The following is a 23684-nucleotide window of genomic DNA, read 5'->3' on the forward strand; positions in this document are numbered from 1 at the left end:
CTCCAAATGTGCTCTCCAATGACTGCCAAGGAATTATGGGAGTTGTAGTTTCAACCAACTTGGTGGACACCACCTGGGGAAGGATATCTTATCCCATCAGTAAAAAGACAGACTTTATGTACTCTCAGGCAGAACCCCTGTCAATCTAAACTATTGCATGTGCTGCCACCATTCTATAAATAATACCAAAAATAAAATGGATTAATGTTTTACTTAAGAGTCACAAAGGTAAGTATGAAATTCAGAAGTTTATTCTGCTTGCTTTCAAAATTTTAAGAACTATTTTTTAAAAGCAGGTAGCAAAAGGTATAAATTCAAGAAATATTACTTAGGGCAGAAATTATTAAGAAAAAGAATGTTAGTTGCATTTGAAAATGCAAATAATTTTAACTAAACAATCCAGATGGAGGCGGGGGGGGGGGGAATATCCACACACCAAGAAATGGGATACTTTTTGTTTAACTTATTGTAGCTAAATTTCTAGCAAAATGACCACATGTATTTCAATAGGCTTGCCCCCACCTACACCACTGGGCCACAGTGGCTGCAGGTCTTTTCAAACATTTTTAGATGGCCAATTCAGGCCAGGTGTGGCGCAAATAAGGATTGTTGCAACAGATATTCAGAGAAACAGGGGAAATCCCCTTCACATTCCAGTATTGCATGACTCAACAATCTTTTCAGGTACTTTTACGGAAGAAAATAAAAATAGTTCTGCAGGCCACAGATATGTCTCAAGGTACCTCACTTATCTCAAGGGAACCTTTAATTAGGAAAAGGGATCCATTTTTTTTATTTGGGCGTGGTGGTGGCTTGAAGGGAGCACGCCAGATGATCATGCCACATGAATAGGCAAAAACAGGTTACAAAATGTGGGCCATGACCAGGAGTGAAATTCAAATTTTTTCCCTACCGGTTCTGTGGGCATGGCTTGGTGGGCGTGGCAGGAGAAGGATATTGCAAAATCTCCATTCCCACCCCACTCAGAGGCCAGCCAGAAGTGATATTTGCTGGTTCTCCGAACTACTCAAAATTTCCGCTACCGGTTCTCCAAAATCCCCTGGCCATGACCATTCTGGGTGCTGTGTGGACTGCAAAAAATTGTGGACCTGAAAGGGCACAACTGTCCACTTCTGGATTAGAATGAGAAATGGAAAAATAAGGAGGATGCATAGGGGTGGAAAGTGAAATTACAGGTGGTCCTCACTTAACAATCAGTTGCTTAGCGACTGTTCAAAGTTACGACAGATGTAATTCCTGGCTCAATTATGATCATAAGTTAAGGACTACCTATATCTCTCTCTCACTGAGAGATATGAGAAGGATAAATTAATAGCATCTTCCTGCCTTTTAAAAAGCATATAACTTACCATTTTCCTCTGGGTAGAATAAAAGAAAAAAAACCCACTTTGGATATCCCCAAGAGAAATAGAAGTCTCAAGTTTTACGCAACACTTTCTGATGTTAGTGTACAAACCAAAAATTCTGATTGTATCCTAGCTCTGGCTTAAAAATGGTCCAATTTGAAAGTGGTCAGCATCCGGAGATGTCCTTTGTTTTGTTTTTTCGTTGAAATCTTGTATCCGTTGGGTCAAAGCCTCTTTCCTGAGCTCCAAACACTGCCCAAGGAGGAGTCAGTGCTACATAGTCAGCAGAAGTGAATGTTTTAATTCCTCCACTCTGTTCATATTCATGGACCAATTCTTGAAAGCGATCATAATCAATCCAGGTGTGCCATTTCCCTTCGATCTTGAACTAAAGGAAAAAGCAGACATGATTGTGATAATAGAGGGATGGGTTGTTTTTGTTTTTTTTTAAAGAAGGGGCTTGCTCTAAAGATGTTTACTATAATATACTGATTTAGTCAAAACTTTGAAACAACACACTCAGCTTTCTCTAAGCTGGTCACTCTCCACATGTAGGATTTCAATCCCCAGAATTCCCCAGCTAGCATGACTATTGCTAAGAATTCTAGGAGCTAAAATCCACACATCTGGAAGACAGAAAGAGTGGAGAAAGCTGTACTGAAAAATAATAGAAGGCCCCCGGGGGGGAGAGCCTTCTCTGTGGGGGCACCTACTATCTGGAACGAGCTCCCCCCAGAGATACGGAGGATCCCGGATCTACGCACCTTCCGCCGCGCTCTTAAAACCTTTTTATTTCACCAGGCTGGTCTGGCCTAACCTTTCCCATTCTTTTTTAATGTAAATTTTAATGTAAATTTTAATTTGTTCTTAACCTGGGTTTTTAAATTTGTCTTGGGCTAAATTGATTTAATTCGATTTTATTTCTATTCTTAATTTTTGTATTTTACGTGTTTTATTCTGTGCCTGTTCACCACCCTGAGTCTTTCGGGAGTAGGGCGGTATACAAATAAAATAAAATAAAATAAATAAATAAAAATATCGGTTTCTTGTTTGGATTAGTGTGCTCTATGAGCCAGCCATTTTTTTTCTTCAGAAAAACCATAATTAAACAAATCTTTCTTTAGTTTGATGTGTGACCTAGTGAAGTTTACTGAAGGTAACTTTGTTATGATAGACAGCTTTAAAGCAATGCTATGGGTACTAAGACTTCTTATTCAGTGGTGAAATCCAAATTTTTTTACTACCAGTTCTGTGGGCGTGGTGTGGCTTGGTGGGCGTGGTTTGGTGGGTGTGGCAGGGGAAGGATACTGCAAAATCTCCATTCCCACCCCACTCTAGGGCATTTGCCAGTTCTCCAAACTGCTCAAAATTTCCGCTACCGGTTCTCCAAAACCTGTCAGCACCTGCTGGATTTCACCCCTGCTTCTACTGAGTCAATCTCCCCCAAAGGTGCTTTTTCAAAAGGCAACTGGACTTGTTTTAGGTCCTTCAGTTCAGCTGAACTTGAAGCTTCTTGGATGAGAAGTGAAAACGTCTTCAAGGAAAAACAAAGTCCAGTTGCCTTTTGAAAAAGCACGTTTAGGACAGCCATGACCTGGATGACTGAGAATCTCCACAGACATTAATCTCTCCCTCTTCACTCCACTTGGACATCCTAATATCAAATCTAACCTTTTTCACTGTCATAGACCAGTATTTTGCATCTCGATTATAATTCCCTAACCCTGCTCTCCGCTCAGATGTTACAATTTATTTAGTACAGCCTGCTCCACCAAGCAGAGATTTTTGATTGTCATGGATTGTCCTCAAAGAACTTCCAGAAGTGGCCCAAAAGACTGGGCATCTCTTCTCATTTGGAGAACAGGAGCATGACCTCATTCTCCTTGGTTGGATTAGATTTCCAATTTTGAGTATTCATAACATGCCTATTAATTTGATTGCTCTTTTACCTCACTTTTGCAATTCCCGTTGTTAAATTTACGCTTGTTGTGACTTGAATGCTGGACTCCCTCACATAGTATCCATAGATGTCACAGAGACATCATTACCTATGCCAGTGATGGTGAACCTTTTACTCACCGAGTGCCGAACAGGTATGTGCTTTGCACGTTTTGCGCTTCATGTGCCATCTGCGCTAACATACGGCTCCTCCCCCATGCATTGCGTGCGCAACCACGCCATTTGCGCATGTTTTTGCACACACCCACTGTGCACTGCACAGGCAACCACACCATCTGCGCATGCACACAGCTTTTGCATGCGCCACCATGCTCTGCGCACGCAATCCCACCATCTGCGCATGTGCGCATGCTTGCACGCAATCGCATCATCTGTGCATGCACATGGTTTTCATGTGTGCAATGCACACGTGAACACCATCAGCACATGTGCACACTGCGCATGCATGCGCAGGAGAGCTCTGAAGACCAACTGGGTCCCCTGAATTACACAAATGCGCACTGGAGGCCCCATTACCAGCTGGGGGGGGCGCATGCATGTGCAGCTGCAAGTGAGATGGGCGACAGCTCGCATGCCCAGAAAAATGGCTCTGCGTGTCACTTCTGGCACACGTGCCATAGGTTTGCCATCACGGATCTATGCTCTTTGCTTCATTTAAATTTGGGTTTAGATTTTCCAAATAGCAATTAATCACAGATCTGGCAGGCCACCTTAGACCAAAAGAAAAATGCTGTTGTTTGCTCAGACAAAAAATGGAAAAGCTGAATTGATAGACAGTATCCTGCAGGACTAGAAAAAGTAATATGGGACCATCTCACCAGAATGTCCTTCTGTTAAATGGATATTTTGAGATTGGCACCCACTAAACAGGGCAGCCTTTGGCAAACTGGCAAAGCCATGGCAACCCTTTACAGCAACCAATCACATGGCCTGAATCCCGAAGAGGCCTGTGGCTCAAAAATATTGGCACCCTTATTTCAAAAACGTTTGTTTTTAATGGTTTACAATTGTCATAAAGCACCTTCAAGAACATTACAGGTAGTCCTTGATTTATGACCACAGTTGAGGTCAGAATTTCCATCGCTAAACAAGGTGATTGTTAAGTGAGTCACACCCGAATTTATGATCTTTCTTGCCACAGTTGTTAAACAAATAGTTGAAGTCATTAAGTGAACCATGCAGTTGTTAAGTGATCCTGGTTTCCCCCATTGACTGTGGTTGTTGAAAGCCGGCCAGGAAGAAGCAAATGATGATCAAACGAGCCAAGGATGCTGCAAACATTGTAAATACATGCTGGTTGTCAAGCACCCTAATTTTAATCACATGACCGTGGGAATGCTACAGTGGTCCTAAAAGGCAAAGACTGGTCATGTTACTTTTTTTTTCAGTGGCATTATAAGTTTGAATGGTCGCTAAACAAATAAAGGTAATCTTTTACTTACGACCACAACTAAGCCCAAAATTTCTGTTGTTAAGTGAAACATTTGTTAGGTGAATTTTGCCCCATTTTACGACCTTTCTTGCCACCGTTGTTAAGTGGATCACTGCAGTTGATAAGTTAGTAACCCGGTTCTTAAGTGAATCTGGCTTCCCTGTTGACTTTGCTTGTCAAAAGATCTCAAAAGGAGATCACATGATCTTGGGACACAGCAACAGTCCCAAATATGAACCAGTTGCCAAACATCGGAATTTTGATTTTTAAAATTTTAAGTTCCGGAGCTTGCAGGATGTCTGCTTCTTTCTTTACTAATATACCTGGAACTCAGTCCGAAATAGATCTATATTAGTCTCCCAATAGGCAGCAAAATGCTTGCTTGCTGTCTGAAAAAGCCCAGGATAGTGGATGTGATTTCACTGAACTAGGGCTGCATAAAAATCTTGGTTTACGTAGGAAGAACCTGGCTAAAGAGAAATACATACATGTATGTATGTATGTATGTATATATATATGATCATGGGGATGCTGCAAAGGTCTTTAACTGTGAAAAGTGGTCCTGTCACTTTTTTTCAGTGCCGTAACTTTGAACTAAACAAACTGTTGTAAATCGAGGACTACCTGTAGAGTCTACAATGCTAATAGTGCATATTTCAATCTTCCTACCCAAGTTTCGGGAAAAGACCCTGAGAGGCTTAGAATTACCTTCTTGTGGGCAATGAGGAGACAGTTGGAGTGCTCGTGTTCGCTGGCAATTTCGTAGTCTGGGAGGAGGTCAGCCAGCTCTTGCACGAAGCGCTTCACTTCTTCATGCCAAGGGACGTTGGCCATGGTGAGGTTGCTGGCTGAACTTTCCCCACAGTATGTCACGCCCTGTTGAAGAAACATTTATTTAAGATTAGAGCCTGTTCTGTCCCCATCTCACACACGCACACAAACAGATAGTCAGGGGTTAAATAAAACTGGCAGAAAACAAATTCTTTCGATAAGAGGCTTGGCAGCAACCCAGTAGCTGCTTGCCAAGAACTTTAGTCATAGAGGGAGGGGTTGTTCCTCCGACAGATAAACCCAAACAAGATACACACAGTTCAAGAATTGTCAAGTCCAGTCCGTATTAAATCCAAGGCAGATAACGTTGTTTCAAAGATACAATGTGACTCGCTAGTAGTTTGTTTTGTCCGTCACAGAGTCTGAATGGCCACCTCACCCCCTTTTATCCCCTGTGGGGTATAGTCCAGTGACTCAGCCTAATCTCTGGCACGCCTCCTCTTCTGCTGCGCGCGCCTGTCTCTCCGACGCTGGTGTGGATCCAGCCAAGACTTATCTCCGTCACTGTCCGACTGCGAGGAGATACCTGGCTCCTGGCCAATCTCTTCTCCTTCAGGAGACACCTGAGGCATTGCCAGAGAGGAGGGTCCTGGAGAGGGAGGCCTGGCCAACTCCTCTCCTTCATGTTCAGAGCCTTCTCCCTCCGATAACACAGGCTCAGGTAACGGAGCCACAACAGAGCCCTAGACTTCTCTCACATTCAATTTTTGGATTATTTTTTTTTCCAAAAGAACATATTGGCGTAAAGCTAGGAAACGCTAGCGCAGTAATGTCAGAGGTGGAATTCAGCCGGTTCGGGCGAACCAATAATGGAAATAGAGCCGTCCTATTTAGGCACATTTTTGAGGCCGGGCGCATGCGTGGGAGGACGCGTGAGAGCAAAGCACATGCACAGAAGGCGCACACGTGAAACAAGTGTGCACGCACACGGCAAACTGGTGGTAACAAAATGTGAAATCCACCGCTGAGTAACGTTACAAATTACTCAAAAAGAAGGATTTTCATAGCAAAACAGCAATGAAGGTAATCCTTGATTTATGGGACTGAAGTTACGACAGATTCCAAAAAAAGCTACTTATGATCTAGATCAGGGGTCTCCAACCTTGGCAACTCTAAGCCTAGCAGACTTCAACTCCCAGAATTCCCCAGCCAGCAAAGCTGTGGGTTTTCTGGAAGTTGAAGTCCACCAGGCTTAAAGTTGCCAAGGTTGGAGACCCCTGATCTAGAGTCAAAATTCTGCAGGCCAGGCCCTCCTGCAGTCATGTGACTACATTTTAGGAATCAGCAACTGGCCCACATTGATTGGCATTTGCAGTGGCTCCCAGTCACGTGACTACGATTTATGCGGTAAAGAGGCATTTACTTCTGGTTTCCAGCAAAAAAACCCAAACACCCCCCATAGTGAACAATGAGTGCTTTACGACTGCCACGTTCACTTAACAACCACCACAAAAAATAAAAGGTCATAAAACCGTGCAGAGTCAAATGGTGACTCACTTAAAGACCTTCACAATTTGTGACCATAATTGGGGGCTCAATTACAGTTGTTAAGTTGAAGACTACCTGTATCAAAATATCACATCTTTGATATTACGCTGACCTAAGAATGATTGTTCAGCTCAACATGGGAAGGACTTCAAATTGGATAGAAAATGAAAGTGCAGGTTGGCCCTGTTCTTTTTCTACCTGGTCTCCATAGATTCAGCTGGAACCCTCGAAAGGTCCAAGGAGATAGTCCCAAAAACCTTACAAGAAGGGCATGAAAGCCTTCACGTTGTCTTCCCTCAGCAAGTAGTGCTGCCTCTGAACATGAACTCTATCATGATGACTAACGTTCTTTCCACCATGAATTCATAGGCTACTCGGCAAAGCCTCTTTTAATTCAGAGTTAGTCATGTAGAAGGTAGAACAAGGGAAAGGCTACAGACTGAGTCATGCAGAATGTAGATTAAGGGGGCAGGGTATAGACTGAAAAGCAGAATGTGCCCTAAAATTATTAGGAAGTAGTTGGAACCAGGCCTAGTCAAACTTGCCATTTATCATACATAAAACATTTGCCTGAAAAACAATGAACTCACACGAAAGGTCAAGTGTGAGAGGCAAGAAGGGCCCACCCTAACAATCAACAGCTCACCTTAACCTCTATGAAATCTGGCTTGCCAAGAGACACCAAGTCTGAATAAGCTTTCAGCTCCTCCACATTCCAAGCTTTCACCAGGGTTAACCTGTATACGGTGCGCTGATGCTAAAAAGAAGTTGGGAGAGAGCAGTTTTCAATTACAACATGCAATATGCTGTTTCCTCCAAAATAAGACATCCCCTGATAATAAGCTCAATCGGGCTTTTGAGCACATGGCAATAAGGCTAAGCGCTTATTTCAGGGTTCAAAAAAATATAAGACAGGGTAAATATAAATAAAAGGATATGAGTAGGACTGTACATCTGGATGCACAGTGTGAGACAGAAATCACATAATTGGTGCTGAATTTAGCATCAAGTTTTCAACTGAAAAGAGCACTAAACCAATCAATCTGAATACAGATTTATTTTAGCTAGGATGTTCACTGTAATCTGAACTTTTGACTCAAAATGTATGTATATTTGAAATTCATGAAGTTTTTGATGATGTTATGAATCCTATAAAAGATCCACAATTATTTCAGTGTCAAGGGGGAACCAAACATAACTTGAGTGCCATACCTTTTCAGCTAAGGCTTGCAAGCTATCTAGAAACCGCTGCCAAAAGTCTTTAAAGAGAGGTCGATCAATCTTCTTCAGACTATCTTTGGTGCTGGCATCCACACTAACATACAGCTGTGTGACAGGCTGGAGATTCCTGTGTGTGAGGCAACAGTGAAAGCTCTGAAATAGAATGTTGCTATTAAAGTTTTTTAGGAAAAAGAAGTTAAAATTCAATATATATCTTTGATGGCAGCTGCTCTGGATTCCAGATTATTTCCAAGAGCATGTGTGACACTGAGGTCCAAAGCGGGGCAGTGTGGCTATACAAAGCTGTTCTTATCTAATTTCGGGCATCTAGCATAATAGAGAATAAATTAAAAATGTAAACCTTGAGGCCACGTGTACCCTCCAAAATCTTTCTTGTGCTTCTCGGTCTCTCCAAACATAACTAAATATACAATTTTCAGAGAGACAGATGGGCAAAATTATTAATTAAGGAAATAATCATACAACTGTATTTAACTGATTTAATTTTAAGTTCACTCAAAGTCAATTATTGTCCAAGCTCCAGCCATTACTGAATCTCTGGCCTGCTGACTTCTCACAATGAATCTCCCAGCACACTATCCAAATTGTAGGTTGAAGTAACAGAATAACAGAGGTAAAAGGGACCTTGGAGGTCTCTTCTCGTCCAGCGGTCACTACCTGGTGATCCGTGGACCACTGGTGGTCCGCAAGAAAATTTTGGTGGTCCGTAAAAAATTATTTGCAATTTTTATCTTGCACTAAATCAGGGATTCTCAAACTACATTCCCTGGCCAGATACGTGCAATGAACGCTTGTGTTGCTGCAGAGAGTCTCCCCCTTTGGGGTCTTTTTGTGTGGGTCGGAGGGGGGGCAGAAATTCCAACTTGGGTCTGCTTCGGCCTCCTGGTGCAGGGCTTTGGGTCAAGGCTGGAGGGAAGTGTCACTGGTGACAAAGAGCCAGAGGGCCTTGTTCCAGTGGGACTGCATCATGGCTTGGAACTGGCTGACCATCTGAGCCCACTGAGCCTCCATATGCTGGTACCTGGCCTTGCACTCCCGCAAGTCTTCCCTCTGCTTGGAAAGCCTATGCTCATAGTCCTCAGTGAGGTGTTTTTGCTGAGCCTCCTTCTCGGTCAGATCCAATTTGAACTGAGCCAGCTGTTTTGCCAACTCTTTCTCGTGGTGGCTGCATAGTTCCAACAACTGCTTCCTGTTGGGGTCTAAGGAGCCTGGGTGGGGAGGAGAGGAGTGGCTGGGAGGGGAGGGGCGAGTAGATGCTGGCGAGGCACCCCTCGATGTGATTGACATGTTGGCCACGCCCACCCAGTCACATGACCACCTTGCCACGCCCACCCAGCCGGTCATTAGGCAGATCATATTAGTTGCCCATGGGATTTAAAATTATGAATTTAGTGGTCCCTGAGGTCCAAAAGGTTGTAAACCCAATATGATTTCAGACAAATGGCTATCCAGTCTCTGCAGCACCAACAAATGGGAAGGAAGAGGTACAATTTCTTAGGATTATCACCTAATTTCCTCTGGAAACTGCGCATTTGTAACCAAAAAACTTGAAATGTTGCGATGATGCAGCAGCTTTAGGAACTGGTTGATCTGGGGGTACATGATTGGCTCCCCAACAAGAGACAGTGCACAATGCTTGGCCTCCATCCCTTCTCTGAAGCGATCATCTCTCACGCCAGGGACTCCTAAAAACAGAATAGCAATAGCAATAGCACTTATATACCGCTTTACAGTGCTTTACAGCCCTCTCTAAGCGGTGTACAGAATCAGCATATTGCCCCCAACAATTTGGGTCCTCATTTTACCCACCTCGGAAGGATGGAAGGCTGAATCAACCTTGCGCCTGGTGGGATTTGAATTGCCAAATTGCAGTCAGCCGGCAGTCAGCAGAAGTAGCCTGCAATACTGCACTCTAACCACTGTGCCACCGAGGCTCTAAATAATAAAGTCATTTCCATAAAGTCATTTCCAACCAGACTGGTGAGAATAGTTTGCAGCAGAGGAACAATTCAGGGCCAGAAGACTGCAGGCAACCCATCTCCCCCTCTCTGTACTCCTTTTGTGACTCCAGAGTTCCTGAAGCACATGTAGTCCTCGACTTACGACCAAAATTCAGTGAATTTTGCCCCATTGTTATGACCTTTCTTGCCACTGTTGTTAAGTAAATAACTGCCGCTGTTGTTAGTAGCATGGTTGTTAAGTGAATTTGGCTTCCGTATTAACTTTGCTTGTCAGAAGGTCACAAAAGGTGATCATGTGACCCTGGGACACTGCAATCGTCGTAAATATGAACCAGTTGTCAAGAGCCTAAATTTTGGTCATGTGATCATGGGGATGCGGCAATGGTCGTAAGTGTGAAAAACGATCGTAAGTCACTTTTTTCAGTACCGTTGTAACTTCGAATGATCACTAAACGAATTGTTATAAATCGAGGACCACCTGTAGAACAATATTTTTAATCCTTTTTATGGTGATGTTTGGCAGTTAAAGGATAATCTAAATGCCTTAAGCTTTTCAGATGATTAAGGAACCAAACCGGCCCAAACATTTAGTTCTTCCCATGAGCTACACTTTCTGTGGCTCTTGGAAGTCAAGATATGTTACAACAGCAATTTCTGGCTGCAAGAAATTCATTCCTAGTTTACCAGTTTACGTATATATATCACAATGTTATGATCATATAATATTCTAATCTCCATTGATGAAAGTGAGGCCCACCTCCAAGAATATGTAAAGGAGTATTAGGAAATCAATTAGTTACACTAAATAAGTACATTTCTTTTCACTGAAGTAGAAATAGTATTTTTTAAAAAAAATAAATTGCAATTAAAGAAGTAAGATTTAAAAGAATTAATCTAAAGGTGTATGTCATAACGTGATTTTAAAACGCATTACAGATTTCCTGTTAATTCTGACAAACACTTTAGATGCTCAGCGCATTTATAGCTGTTTGCAGCATCCCACAGTCATATCACCATGATTTACAATGTTTTTGATAGAAATTGGTTTTTACGTCTGGTTTCCTAAAAGACCGCCCATTGAGAGCAATAGTTACAAAGTTTGCTTAATTGACCATGGCACTCGCTTTACACTGCTGCAAACAATGTAAAATTGGATCCGACATGTGGTTGCCTCGACTTATAACCGTCATGACATACAATGGAAATTCCGGACTCCACTGCAGGACTATCTGTATATAACTAAATCTAGTTTAAAACTAAAATGTTTCTCCTCTTTCCAGAACAGCTTCCATAAACAAACCTTGTTAACACAACTAAAATTCATATACTGAAGAAGAGGACGTCCAAGAATTCTCAAGATGTACTATAATTTCCAGAAACAAAACAGCCTAGGGTCCAATTTAATCATGTATACCTAGGATCAGGGGTGAAATCCAGCAGCTTCTGACAGGTTCTGGAGAACCGGTAGTGGAAATTTTGAGTAGTTTGGAGAACTGGCAAATACCACCTCTGGCTGGCCCCAGAGTGGGTTGGGAATGGAGATTTTGCAATATCCTTCCCCCAGGAGTGGGGAGGGAATGGGGATTTTGCAGTATCTTTCCCCTTGAGTGAGGTGGGAATGGAGATTTTGCAGTATCCTTCTCCTGCAATGCCCACCAAGCCACACCATACCCACAGAACCGGTAGTAAAAAAAATTGGATTTCATTACTGCCTAGGATGAAAAACTTGAAGTTCTGACGTAATAGAAGCATATTTAAAAGAGGCTCTCTTCCCTTGTGTGTCAGTCACTAAGAGATTTCTATATTCAAGATCCAATTTCTTAAAAAAACCCACATGTATAGGATCCTCAACTACCTTTAAACTGTTTGATCAAATTCTGATGGTTCTCAATGGCCTCCTTCAAGATCATCTCTGGCTGGTCCATCTTCCATCGCCACTCTGTGCCAACAGGATTTGTGTGGTGTCTGAAAAATAGAAATGTATTGTTAAGAAACAATGCTATGTACCTGAGAATTAATCTGATAGTTTAGGACAGGCTGTCAAACTCGCAGACCCCGGGGCCAGATGCATCACGCGCTGGCCATACCCATGCCCATGCCCATTTTAGCAAAGGGGAAAAAAGTCACGATACATCACGTGACGCCACCATGACGACATGAATTTGACACCCCAAAGTGACTATCAAAATGAAAGCAGCGCTTTTCTGATCATTTGTCCCTTGGTAGAATCGATCCCAGACAGCAAGTCTGATGAATAATGAAGGCATCAAGGCTAGAATCCGAGAGATTGTGACTTGTAGTCCTGTCTTAGGCATGAAGCCCGTTGGGTGACCTTGGTCCAGTCAAGCTCCCTTAGCCCTAGGAAGCAGGCAATGGCAACCCACTTCCAAAATCTTGCCAAAAAAACTGCAGGGATTTGTCCAGGCAGCCATCAGAGTTCTACTCTGACTTGGAGGCACAAACATTTGAACATGTTAAGGATATTGTTGTTGTATTACCAACCAGCAGAGTGTAGAGCACAGAGAAACGTTGCTGAGAGCAATGAATAAGAGATGTGCAAACTGGTTTATCAAAAGTTTACTTTATAGTGAAAAAACAATCTCATAGTCTTTAAATCAATCCAAGTCTTTGCCAGTTAAATCAGTCCAGTAATACAAAAACTCTTCTTACCACACAAACAGTAGTTGTTTAGAATAACAAACTCACTCTGGTTCATAAACCACGATGGTAGCAGATCCATCCAACCAATGATAGCACAATGGTTGCAACTCCACACACAATGGTAGCTTATCATTAACTGAATCCATTACAGTACCTTTCTTAAATACATTCACAACCAGTGATTATCTAATTACAGCATGACTCAGCATTAAAATGAATCTGCAGTAAAACTTTAAAGTCACACAATACATATTCATATTAAAGTCACAGAACACATATATTGCCTGGACAACTTGTTAGGCTCAAACCATATCCTAACAGAACATGTTTGCTAAAAAAAAAAATCAGTCCCAGATCTTTACCTCCAACAGAAGACACATTTATTAGCACAAGCCAAGCTCGGTGTGGTCTCCATACAGCGGTGGCTTTCAATGCCGTAAAAAGTGTGCTTGTAACAGCCTCCTCTCCCACGAAGCATCGACTGTCAGACAAATGTGAACAACAACAAAATAAATAACGGTAGCCTCAAGAAGGTGCTGCTATTACAAGCATTTACCTTATACAATCATATCTTATTTTTTAACCAATTATTCTAAATTATTCTTAAACTATAATATATTACATACCATCTTGGAATGAGAAGAAAGGCAGAATATAAACCAAATTTTTAAATAATAATAAATTCTTGCTGGCACTAAATGTTAAACGGTATGTTCTCTACTGGAGAAAAAAAGTATTCTGTAATATGGGGCCATCACTAAATAAAGTGAAGGGAACCCACTGAAGCTGAGTGCAGCTCCTCCTAACCTCAAAAGTCATCTCATCAAATAATAATAATAATAATGTTGTTGTTGTTGTTGTTGTTGTTATTATTTATATTATTATTATTATTATACACAAACTTGACAGTATACACAGCAAACAAAATAACCATGCTGGATTTCGTATCTCAAATCACTAGTCAAACATTTCCCAAACGTTTAGGACTGTGTGATGTATCGGCGGATTATGCGAGCAGATCCCAGGAAGGTGGCTTTCTGCAGCTATTATTTAATTATTATTATCTCTTTTATTCATTAAACATGAAACTCAGTCAACTGAACAATTAAAAATATGTCACAAATACGAGTGACTGGATGATGATGATGATGATTTTACAGCTTTTATTGGCCCATCCTGATCAAAAGACAATGGGTGGGCTGAAACGCATTAAAATATGCAAAATAACAATAGATATTGCATCGCAATGAACATCAAATAACACTTAATTAGAAATGACTGGGTGAAATAAAATCATGAAGTCACCCAGGAGTGGGAAGACATTAACAAATCTAATAAATTCAACTGAACTAAAAATCTACAATTATCTTAATACCATAAAGGAGGGAACATTGCGATAATTAACAGATTTATTTCTGCATTTTCTTTTTATTACCATTCATTTATTTAAAGCATTTTCAGCTTTTCCTCTGTTGCACTGTGATGAATGTAAAACCCACCACAGGGAAGTGGAGCTTCTGATGAGCCAGATTCATTTATTTTAGTTGTCCTCCAAATTCATCTGGAGATCATGAGATTGGGGAAGACCTTTTATTATACATAGTCCTATACTATGTATTAGTTTTTGTATTAGACGCTATTGTTATTACCATCATGATTAGATTACTTGAGGAACCACCATCTCATCCCCCTGGGATTGGCCTGTCCCACTCAAGCCGGGAGAGGAGGCATGCTGTGGTCCTGTGAGCCCAATTATTCCTGCTGGCGGGATCCAGGAGGACCTTCTCTGCTGTTGATCCAGCCCTTTGGGACATCTTGCCGCCCCCCAATCAGGGGTGAAATGCTCCCGGTTTGGACTGGATCGCCTGATCCGGTAGCGATGGCGGTGGGTGGTTCGGAGAACCGGTAGCAAAAATCCCTGCCCCCTCCCCCCAATGCCCAGCTGAGCCATGCGATCATCAGAGGCTGTTTTTTTTACTTTTAAAAGCATTTTTTCTACAACCTCTTCGGCCGAAAAAATGCTTTTAAAAAACGCTTTTAAAAAAAGGCTCTGATGATCACGTAGCTCAGCTGGGATTGTCAGAGGCTTTTCAAAGCATTTTTTTCTGCAACCCCTTCGGCTGAAGAGGTTGTAGGGAAAAAATGCCTTTAAAAGCCTCTGGTGATCCCAGCTGACTTGCCTGATCATCAGAGGCTTCTAAAAGGAGGCTTCAGCCAAAGAGGCTGTAGAAAAAAAATGCCTATAAAAGCCTCTGGCAATCCCAGCTGACTTGCCTGATAGAATGCTTTTAAAAGTAAAAAAAAAAAAAAAAGTTGGCCACGCCCACCCAGTCACATTACCCCCACCACCAAGCCACACCCACAGAACCAGTAGTAACAATTTTAGATTTCACCCCTGCCCCCAATGTGAGATTGGCCCCAACCCTCCTATCCTTTTGTTAAGGGCCTAAAACATGGCTCTGATAGTTGGCTTGGGGCCCCAGCGGGGGAGCAGCACAGCAGAGGTGGTTGATCTAGTAACTACAGATCCTACCTCCCCCCACTCCACCCCTGTCCTCCCCCATTCTTAGGTTTTAATTATTTATGTTTTATATTTAATTATTTATGTTTTAATTGTATATATATAGATATAGATATAGATATATTTTTATGCCCAGTTACCCTATGGTAAGATGGGCGGCCAATAAATTTTATAAATAAATTTAAAAATTGATTAGAAAAGTAGTACCTTTGTCCAACGGCAAAGCTTCACTCCAGAATGGCTCCCAATTAATCTATAACCTGAACGGAAAAAGAAGTTTTTGTTTTACTTTGAATGATATAGCAGAAAGAAATGGTCATAAAGATCCTTATGGGCTATCAAATATAAGCACTTTAACACAAGCAAACACTTTTGTTCCAAATCAGCTCCTGTAAGTATCTGGATTCTCAAAACAATGTAAAGTATAAGGTGGTTTAATTGGTTTTGACTATTTTAAATGATTATATTGTTTTCAATACTGTGAAAACCATGTTTTATGTCTCAGTACATGTCTTATTCAATAAACTATGGTCAAAAGTAAATTATGGCTTAGAATGATATATAAGAGAGCCATTTTGATGTAGAGGTGAAGGCACTGGGTTTGAAAATCGGAGAGTGAATTCTAATCCAGCCTTAGGCACAAAATCAGCTAAGTAACCTTGGATCAGTCAGTCTCTCTCGGCCCTAAGAAGAAGGAAAGGGCAATTACCATGTTTTCCTGAAAATAAGACCCTGTCTTATATTTTTTTGAACCCTGAAATAAGCGCATGGCCTTATTGCCATGCGCTCAAAAGCCCAATTGGGCTTATTATCAGGGGATGTCTTATTTTGGGGGAAACAGGATACTTCCAAGCAGGCTGCCAAGAAAACTGCAGAGACTTGTCCAAATAATTCAAGAGTCAAGGTTGACTTGAAGACAAAAATGAACACGCAAAACAAACAAAAGAATATAAACCTAGCCATTTAATTGGTCTGTCTCCAACTGACTACTCTTACAATAACCTTGGCAACTTTAAAATGTGTTGATGCTGGCTGGGGAATTCTGGGAGTTGAAGTCCGCATACCTTAAAATTTACAAAGTTGGGAAACACTGCAATAAAGTGAGTTTTTAATTTAGTTTCACTAGTAGAAATGGGTCTCAACAACCTACATGGTCCTCCCAACCATTTTATCCACACAACAGCCCTGCAAAATAGACCAGGAAAAAGAACAGTTCCAATAGGACATATATATAGTTCAGGGCTCAACAGTGGAGGCCTTCATTGTGTCTGAGCTTTTGGTCTGCTTGCAGAAAACAAGCTCAGTCATTACCTGACTAGGTAACATCCTCAGTGCAATTGAGTGTGGGGTCTGCTCCCTAATTATATGCAGGTTTGTCCAGCCAGTTGTGGTTCCCCACTGAAGAATAGTCTCAGAGTCGAAGCTATTCAATGAGCTTCATAGAAAGTGGGAGCCTGAGCCTCAGCTTTCCTTATAACAAGATCTAACTACACCACTACACCAATTCCCAAAATTCTTGCAATATCCAAGCATGTGTTCCTATAGCTGCTCAATTTCTGAACATAACATACAAAGAAATAAACGCTAGCTTGAAAAGAAGTCTGTGTCAACTCGCAAAGCATTCCTGCTCTCGAGTTGCCATGGGCAGGAAAGGGGGGAGGACTGACGGAGCAATTCAGCAGCCATGTTCTAAAGCATATTCCATGCATAACTTCTTCAAGGTTGGATCTCAGATTACTAGAGCCAGCATGTGAGGCGTGGTTTCTACAGCCCACGAAAGTGCCTCATTGGAGAATGTGATTTATGACACAGACTGAGAGGAGGGGGTAAACAGGGTCAGAGTTGAGCCGTAAATTACGTGCGGCAGAGTTGACTTCACCCGGGAGGTTGCTGACATATTGCTCCTAATAAATAACTGGATTTCTTTTGAAACTTGGCTCAAGGCTCCTGAGTTAATTAGGGCATCTGTTGGGACCCCGACAGTCTGGATAATATTATGAAATTTGTTGGTTTGAGCTCCGAGCTTGGTGATTTGGTTGCAAACATTTTGTCCCCATTCAAAGAGACATCTTCAGTGTGCTTTGGATTGTGCTTGTCTCGGGGAGCACTGGCCTTTAAATATCTGGTCCTGGTCTGATTTCAGTGCTCCTCCAGACAAGCACAATCCAAAGTGCACTGAAGATGTCTCCTCGAATCTGGACGAAATGTTTGCAACCAAATCGCCAAGCTCGGAGCTCAAACCAACAACATAACTACAAACCCAAGCTACTAATATTCAAAGACATTTCATTATGAAATATGGCTGCAAATGTTATGCACCTTTTCCCTGATTACATTTGGGTCTGTCTGTTAACCTTTAAAAAGACTTACATGGCCACCCATTTCAACATTGCTGAGCACATTGTAAGCCGCCCTGAGTCTCTGGAGAAGGGCGGCATATAAATCAAATTTAAAAAAAAAAAAAACAACATACAACTTGAGTGGCTAACAATAATATAAAACATTTAAATTGTGTCTACCTGCAACATTGGGAATTATACGTTTCAACTACCTAAATATTTGAATACAAAATAGCCTTTTTGAAAGCCAGATTAAATGGGTTGTCATCAAATATGTTATATGATAGATTTTTTTAAAATCCCATCTCTCAAAAGATTTTGTCCCTTAATGGAACCCTAAACCATATTTTTACTGCATTGCGAATTTTATAAAAGTTTTGGAAGGAAATTATCTGGGCTATTTGAAAAGCTAAACCAGGAAGACCTTCTTCTGAATATGCAAATTTTCGCTTGCAAATGAAAATCCTAAGCATTCCAGGGGCAACAGCCAGATATTTAACTATGACAATAAAAACAAGGCTTTGGGCTGGCGTCTTAAGTCTACTATGTAATATTTATTAAATATTCTACTTGTTATATCCCTTTGATCTAATGCCAAGTTTAGATTATGATTATGTAACTTGTCTCTGGCCTTTTGGCTGTAAATAAAATTGATTGACTGCATTTAAAACACCAATAATAGCTACAATACACTAATTACAGTAGTGGTCAAAATTGTGAAAACCTTTTGGGAAAAGTATATTTTCTAAAACTAGTTAATAACACCACTTTTTTTTGGAGTAGTACTATAAAATTATATATCAATGGAAAGATAATTTAATCAAGAACATAATGCAATAACTTTTATGAAGGATTTGCTATTAGAATAGCAGTTACAGTATAAAGAAGAAAAGCGAAACACAGAAAAATCGAGATATACAAAAATTATCACCATGTCAGTTAATACTTAGTTGGGTAACCTTTAGCATGAATTACAGCTTTACAACGTCTTCCCATGGAGTGAACCAAGTCTTTTAGTTCTGCAGCTGTTATAATGTGAAACCAAGATGGAATGATTGCTTCTATTAACTGGGTTTAATGGCTGGGTTGCTTCTGACTAACAAGTTTCTTTAGTCGGCTCCATAGATTTTCAATTGGGTTAAGGTCTGGGCTATTCCCAAGCCATTCCAGCAGTGGAACATAATTATCTTGAAACTCCAAAAAAAAAAAGTGGTGTTATTAGCCATCAAACCTCAAAAATACACTTTTCCCAAAAGGTTTCCACAGTTTTGGCCACTACTGTATAATGATAATCAACATAGTTGCCCCTGCACTGCAACCCCATCACCTTGCTTTGTGAGTGCATCTCGAAGAGCAGGAGTGATCATCTCCCTTCTCTCATCCTCCTTTCTGCTATGTTGAGTTCCAACTCCAATGGGAACCTCTCCGTCAATCTGATGCTCTTTCTGTGCAAGAACAACATTTTTTTTTTTAAAAAAGGAAGCTGATTTGTTCTTCATGGTTAGAGAAATCCTTCCATTAAAATGCTATGAAACTGCTACAGCTTTGGCCAGCTTCATAAGATGGCCTTTTTACAATGGACTGGCTGACAATTAGGATTGTACTAGCAACTGAGACTTTCAGTGGCAGAAGGAAGTGTGACTTCTACTGCTATCGCTGCCAGGAGACACCAGCGCAAAAATAGGGCAGGTTGGGCAGTGGTAGAAGTGGCATCTAGCAGCATATTTTTGTTCTGGCCCTAGAAATACAAGTAGTACTCAACTTACAAAAGCAGTTCAGTTGCTAAGCAATGAGTTGTAAAGCATAACCCTACTGCTTAGCAATGGAAATTCCTGCAGGCCCAGTGGCCTTTGTTAACCAAATCCCATTGTCATTAGGCAAGACAACTTCCTGCCAGCTCCCCACAACCAAGTCAATGGGGAAGCCAGCAGGAAGTTGCAAGCCCAAGTGGGTTACAAACCGGCCAAAAGGCAAGTGACTGTTGCTAATTTGGAGAGGGCATGAAGGGGTCCATGATGTTGTGATCCACCAGCAGCCTGCGGAACTGGCAGCGAAGTCGGACAGTGAGGAGGCTGGGGAGGAACATGGGCCAGTCCTGGAGTCTGGGGAAGGCCCGAATCAGGGCTCTGCGTCAGAAGCAGAGATGGGGCCAGGGCCATCTGGGAGTGATGCGCAGACTCCGGAGCCTCCAGAGTCGGACAGCAGAGAGACAGAGGAACAGGAAGAGCCTGTTCCTAATGTACGCATGCGCAGAGCTGCCAGAAGGCAAGAGCAGCTAAAGCAAAAGGGACGACTCGGGAGTAAGGCCAGGAGATGATTGGCCTCTCCCATAAGGCTTAAAAGAGCAGCAAAGGCTCTTGGGTTCTTTGTAGGAAAGAAACATTGCTAAATCTGTTTCCAGTCGGAGTCTCTTATTTCTGAACTTTGTGGGGCTTTGCCAAAAAAGGTCTTTGGCAGGGTGCCAAAGAAGATAAAGATTTGTGATAAGCCCGAAGGACTTATTCTGAAAGACTTGGTTTGCAATTAATTTGGACTAAACTGGGAATGAAGTAATTCTCAGATGTTATAATAAAATAGGTTTGTTTGGGACTAATTGTGACTAATAAGTGAGCCTAGGTCACAACACGAGGCTGTGAGAGAGCGATGGAGAGGATGTATGGGTAGCATGGGAAGGGTTGGGGAGGGTGAGAGAGAGGCCTGACAAAGGTTGGGGTGGATACAAATGGCTTGTATAGCGCAAGAGCAAAGGAGCTGGGAGAGGGTGCACAACTGGGGGAGACTTCACCCAGCAACTTCCAAACTTCCCTGCTGGTTTCCCCATTGACTTTCTGGGGAAGCCAGAAGGAAAAGTTGCAAATGACAATTACACGATCATGGGGCACTGTAACTGCTTGTAATTGCAAGCTGGTTGCCAAGCACCCAGATCACGCTCATGTGGAGTTCCAAGGACCAGTCATAACCATTATGCATTCAATGCTGTTGTAACTTTGAATGGGGGACTGAATGGTCAAAAGTCAAGAAATACATGTGCAAACAGAAAGGTATTTGGATCAAGGGCAAAATTCTCCTTACCTGAGATTTCTTCATTTGGCCCATCACTTTGCCCAAATCTTCAACATCCACAACCTGATCTGCACCTCTACCATTCTCTATATCAGATTCCTCCTCGCTTGTGGTTTCAAAGAAATCCTCCTCCTGACATGCAAAACAAGGAAAGAGAAAGCACAAGCCATGTTTCCATTCTCTAGTTAATGAGTTATCAACTGAGTTGTCCTTATGTCCAGCACTGACACTCTTTGATGCCTTCCCCAGAAAGTGGTCAGAAGTCTGTCTAGCAACAACCAGTATAATACAACTCATAAAGACATAGGCCTGGAGGAGACAAATTCAAAATCTACCTGTTCCATGGGTCATAAAACTCAGAAAATTTAAAATAAATCTTGAAGGATCTCTAAGGTATAATGTGGTTTGTCTGATTTTTGGATTAGAAAACTATATGAATCAATCATAATGGTTGCTATACAATGATTTCTGTCTTAGTATGAACAGGAGCCAGGGGTGAAATTCAGCAGGTTCTGACAGGTTCTGGAGAACTGGTAGTGGAAATTTTGAGCAGTTCGGAGAACCGATAGCGGAAATTTTGAGTAGTTCGGAGAACCAGCAAATACCACCTCTGACTAGCCCCAGAGTGGGGTGGGAATGGAGATTTCACAATATCCTTCCCCCAGGAGTGGGGAGGGAATGGGGATTTTGCAGTATCCTTCCCCTGGAGTGGGGTGGGAATGGAGATTTTGCAGTATCCTTCCCCTGAAGTGGGGTGGGAATGGAGATTTTGCAGTATCCTTCCCCAGCCATGCCCATCAAGCCATGCCCATAGAACCGGTAGTACAAAAAAATGGATTTCACCACTGATACGAGCCCAACCAACTCTGATTTAGCATGCAAAGTGTATAGCATGTAGTAAACCCAGCTACAATGAAGCATTTACGAAGGTTCCCACTACCGAACAATTTCTTGAGTGAAGCAAACTATCAGTTTGACTGGCAGGAAAAACATTAGAGAGTAAAAGAAATTGTGGGATAGGAACAAAGGCATGGAGAGAGACTGAAGGATGGTAAAATGAGTATGAAGAACATCAGATATCTGTTAGAGCAGGGGTGTCAAGCTGGCAGTCCGTGGGCCAGATGCATCACACACAAGCCAAGCCCACCCCTGCTCCGTAAAGGCAAAAAAATGTTGTGATATGTCACATGAGACGATTAAGTTTGACACATGTGTGTTAGAGACTCTTTAAGCAGGATTCCTGGTATTGAGCAGGATTGGAATCAGCACCTAAATAATCCGTTTTTTGGGAAGTTTGATTCTACTGCAGTAAAAAAGAGGAAAAAATAAGAAACTTGTTCACTGGAACAAGTGAACGAAGAAGATAAATACTGGAGCACAAAGGAAATGGAGGAAGCGTGAATAGCAAAAAAAAAGATGGAGAAAATTCTCACACTTATGGAACCATTGTGCTGCCCAAAAGAAGGGTAAAAAAAGATCCTAGTTTGTTCTGTAATACATATAGATAGATATGAGGTTCATCACATAAAAGCAGCAACAGAGTCAAAATCATAGAGTTCTATCAGTCCTCTCCACTTACGTCTTTCTCCACATGATTTGAGGTCTCTTGTTCTTTTGCTTCTTGGCTCACTTTTGATTTGGATCTACATGGCCCTTTTTTGCATTTCCCACTACAGGCCTTCTGTTCCCCTTTGGCAAGAGCTTGAAGCCTCGTGAGCAACTTGACCTTCCAAACCTCAAAATCAGCCTCAATGCTTCCATGTTGGCTTTTCACCACATTGCCATCCCCTCGAGCGCATGACAGAATGCGTCGAGCACCCAGCATCCATAGCCACTTGTCAACGTTCCTGCTCACCTGTAGGGAAAACAAGAGGCAGAGAGGCAATGTTTGGGTCATAAAAGGCAAGAGATGCTAATCATAATGGGCATATTTGGAAAGCTTCAAATTCAGAGGAATCTGTCCCACCTCCTTCCTTCTTCCTGTATCACTTCCATCACCCCTTTTGTCTCTAAACCCACAAGAAGAGCCACCATATTAAATAGCAGACTCGGGAGAAGTATTAGAGGAAGTAACTAGAGAATCAAACAGAATACACACATTTTTCTATCTGTCAAATGTAAAGATGCCACTAATCCAACATCTAAGACAGGGGTGTCAAACTCAAGGCCCAGGGGCTGGATCCAGCCTGCCTGATGCTTAGATGTGGCCCGCCAGGCTACCCTAAAAACAGCAAAGGACCAGGCCGTGGTGCCTCTGCCAGAGAAAACGGAGCTCGGGAGGGCCGTGTGTGTCCCTCCTGAGCTCCATTTTCCCTGGCAGAGGGTTGCAGGAGGCCAGGCCAGCCGAAAATGGAGCTCGCAAGGGCTATGCGCAGATCCCCCAAGCTCCATTTTTGTTAGCAGAGGGTTTCAGGCGGCCAGGCCAGCTGAAAATGGAGTTTTTGAGGGCCACGCACAGCCCCTCCCCCAGCTCCGTTTTCACCGGCAGAGGCTTGCAGTAGGCCGTTGCAGCCGAAAATGGAGCTCGGGAGCCCGTTTTCGCTGACAGAGCCCTTGGGCCACCACAGGTGCCCCAACATGAGTGACATCAAGCTGGCCACACACACTCTGGCCACACACACCCGGCCCACACGAGGTCAAACACAACCCTGATGCGGCCCTCAATGAAATTGAGCTTGACACCCCTGATCTAAGACAGTCACTACTGGATATCTCATAGTCAGAGTGACAAAGTAGTGAAAAAATACTCTTCTGGCTACATAACTTTTTTTTTCAGCTATCCTTCTAACCTGTAATTTCACCACATGTTCTTTAAAGTGA

At 42.2% G+C, this 23684-nt stretch overlaps 1 protein-coding gene across 2 annotated transcripts in view; it reads right to left on the reverse strand.

Moving 5' to 3' along the window:
* Positions 1-229: 229 nt before the first annotated feature.
* Positions 230-23684, reverse strand: part of TYW1 (tRNA-yW synthesizing protein 1 homolog) — a 29490-nt gene continuing 6035 nt past the window's right edge. Inside the window, exons 6-16 of one of the 2 annotated variants that reach the window (XM_034420987.3) lie at positions 22444-22719; positions 20874-20996; positions 19129-19246; positions 15670-15722; positions 13304-13422; positions 12136-12245; positions 9827-10004; positions 8290-8425; positions 7724-7834; positions 5467-5634; positions 230-1755 (exon numbers count right to left, since the gene is read on the reverse strand). In XM_034420987.3, the coding sequence (XP_034276878.1) occupies positions 1534-1755; positions 5467-5634; positions 7724-7834; positions 8290-8425; positions 9827-10004; positions 12136-12245; positions 13304-13422; positions 15670-15722; positions 19129-19246; positions 20874-20996; positions 22444-22719 (1614 nt within the window). In that variant the 3' untranslated portion in view covers positions 230-1533. The remainder of the gene's footprint in view (positions 1756-5466; positions 5635-7723; positions 7835-8289; positions 8426-9826; positions 10005-12135; positions 12246-13303; positions 13423-15669; positions 15723-19128; positions 19247-20873; positions 20997-22443; positions 22720-23684) is intronic. The other variant, XM_034420989.3, reaches the window with a different exon arrangement.

This window comes from Pantherophis guttatus, chromosome 1 (genome assembly GCF_059756535.1).
Source record: "Pantherophis guttatus breed Tessera chromosome 1, ASM5975653v1, whole genome shotgun sequence".
Taxonomy (NCBI): domain Eukaryota; kingdom Metazoa; phylum Chordata; class Lepidosauria; order Squamata; family Colubridae; genus Pantherophis; species Pantherophis guttatus.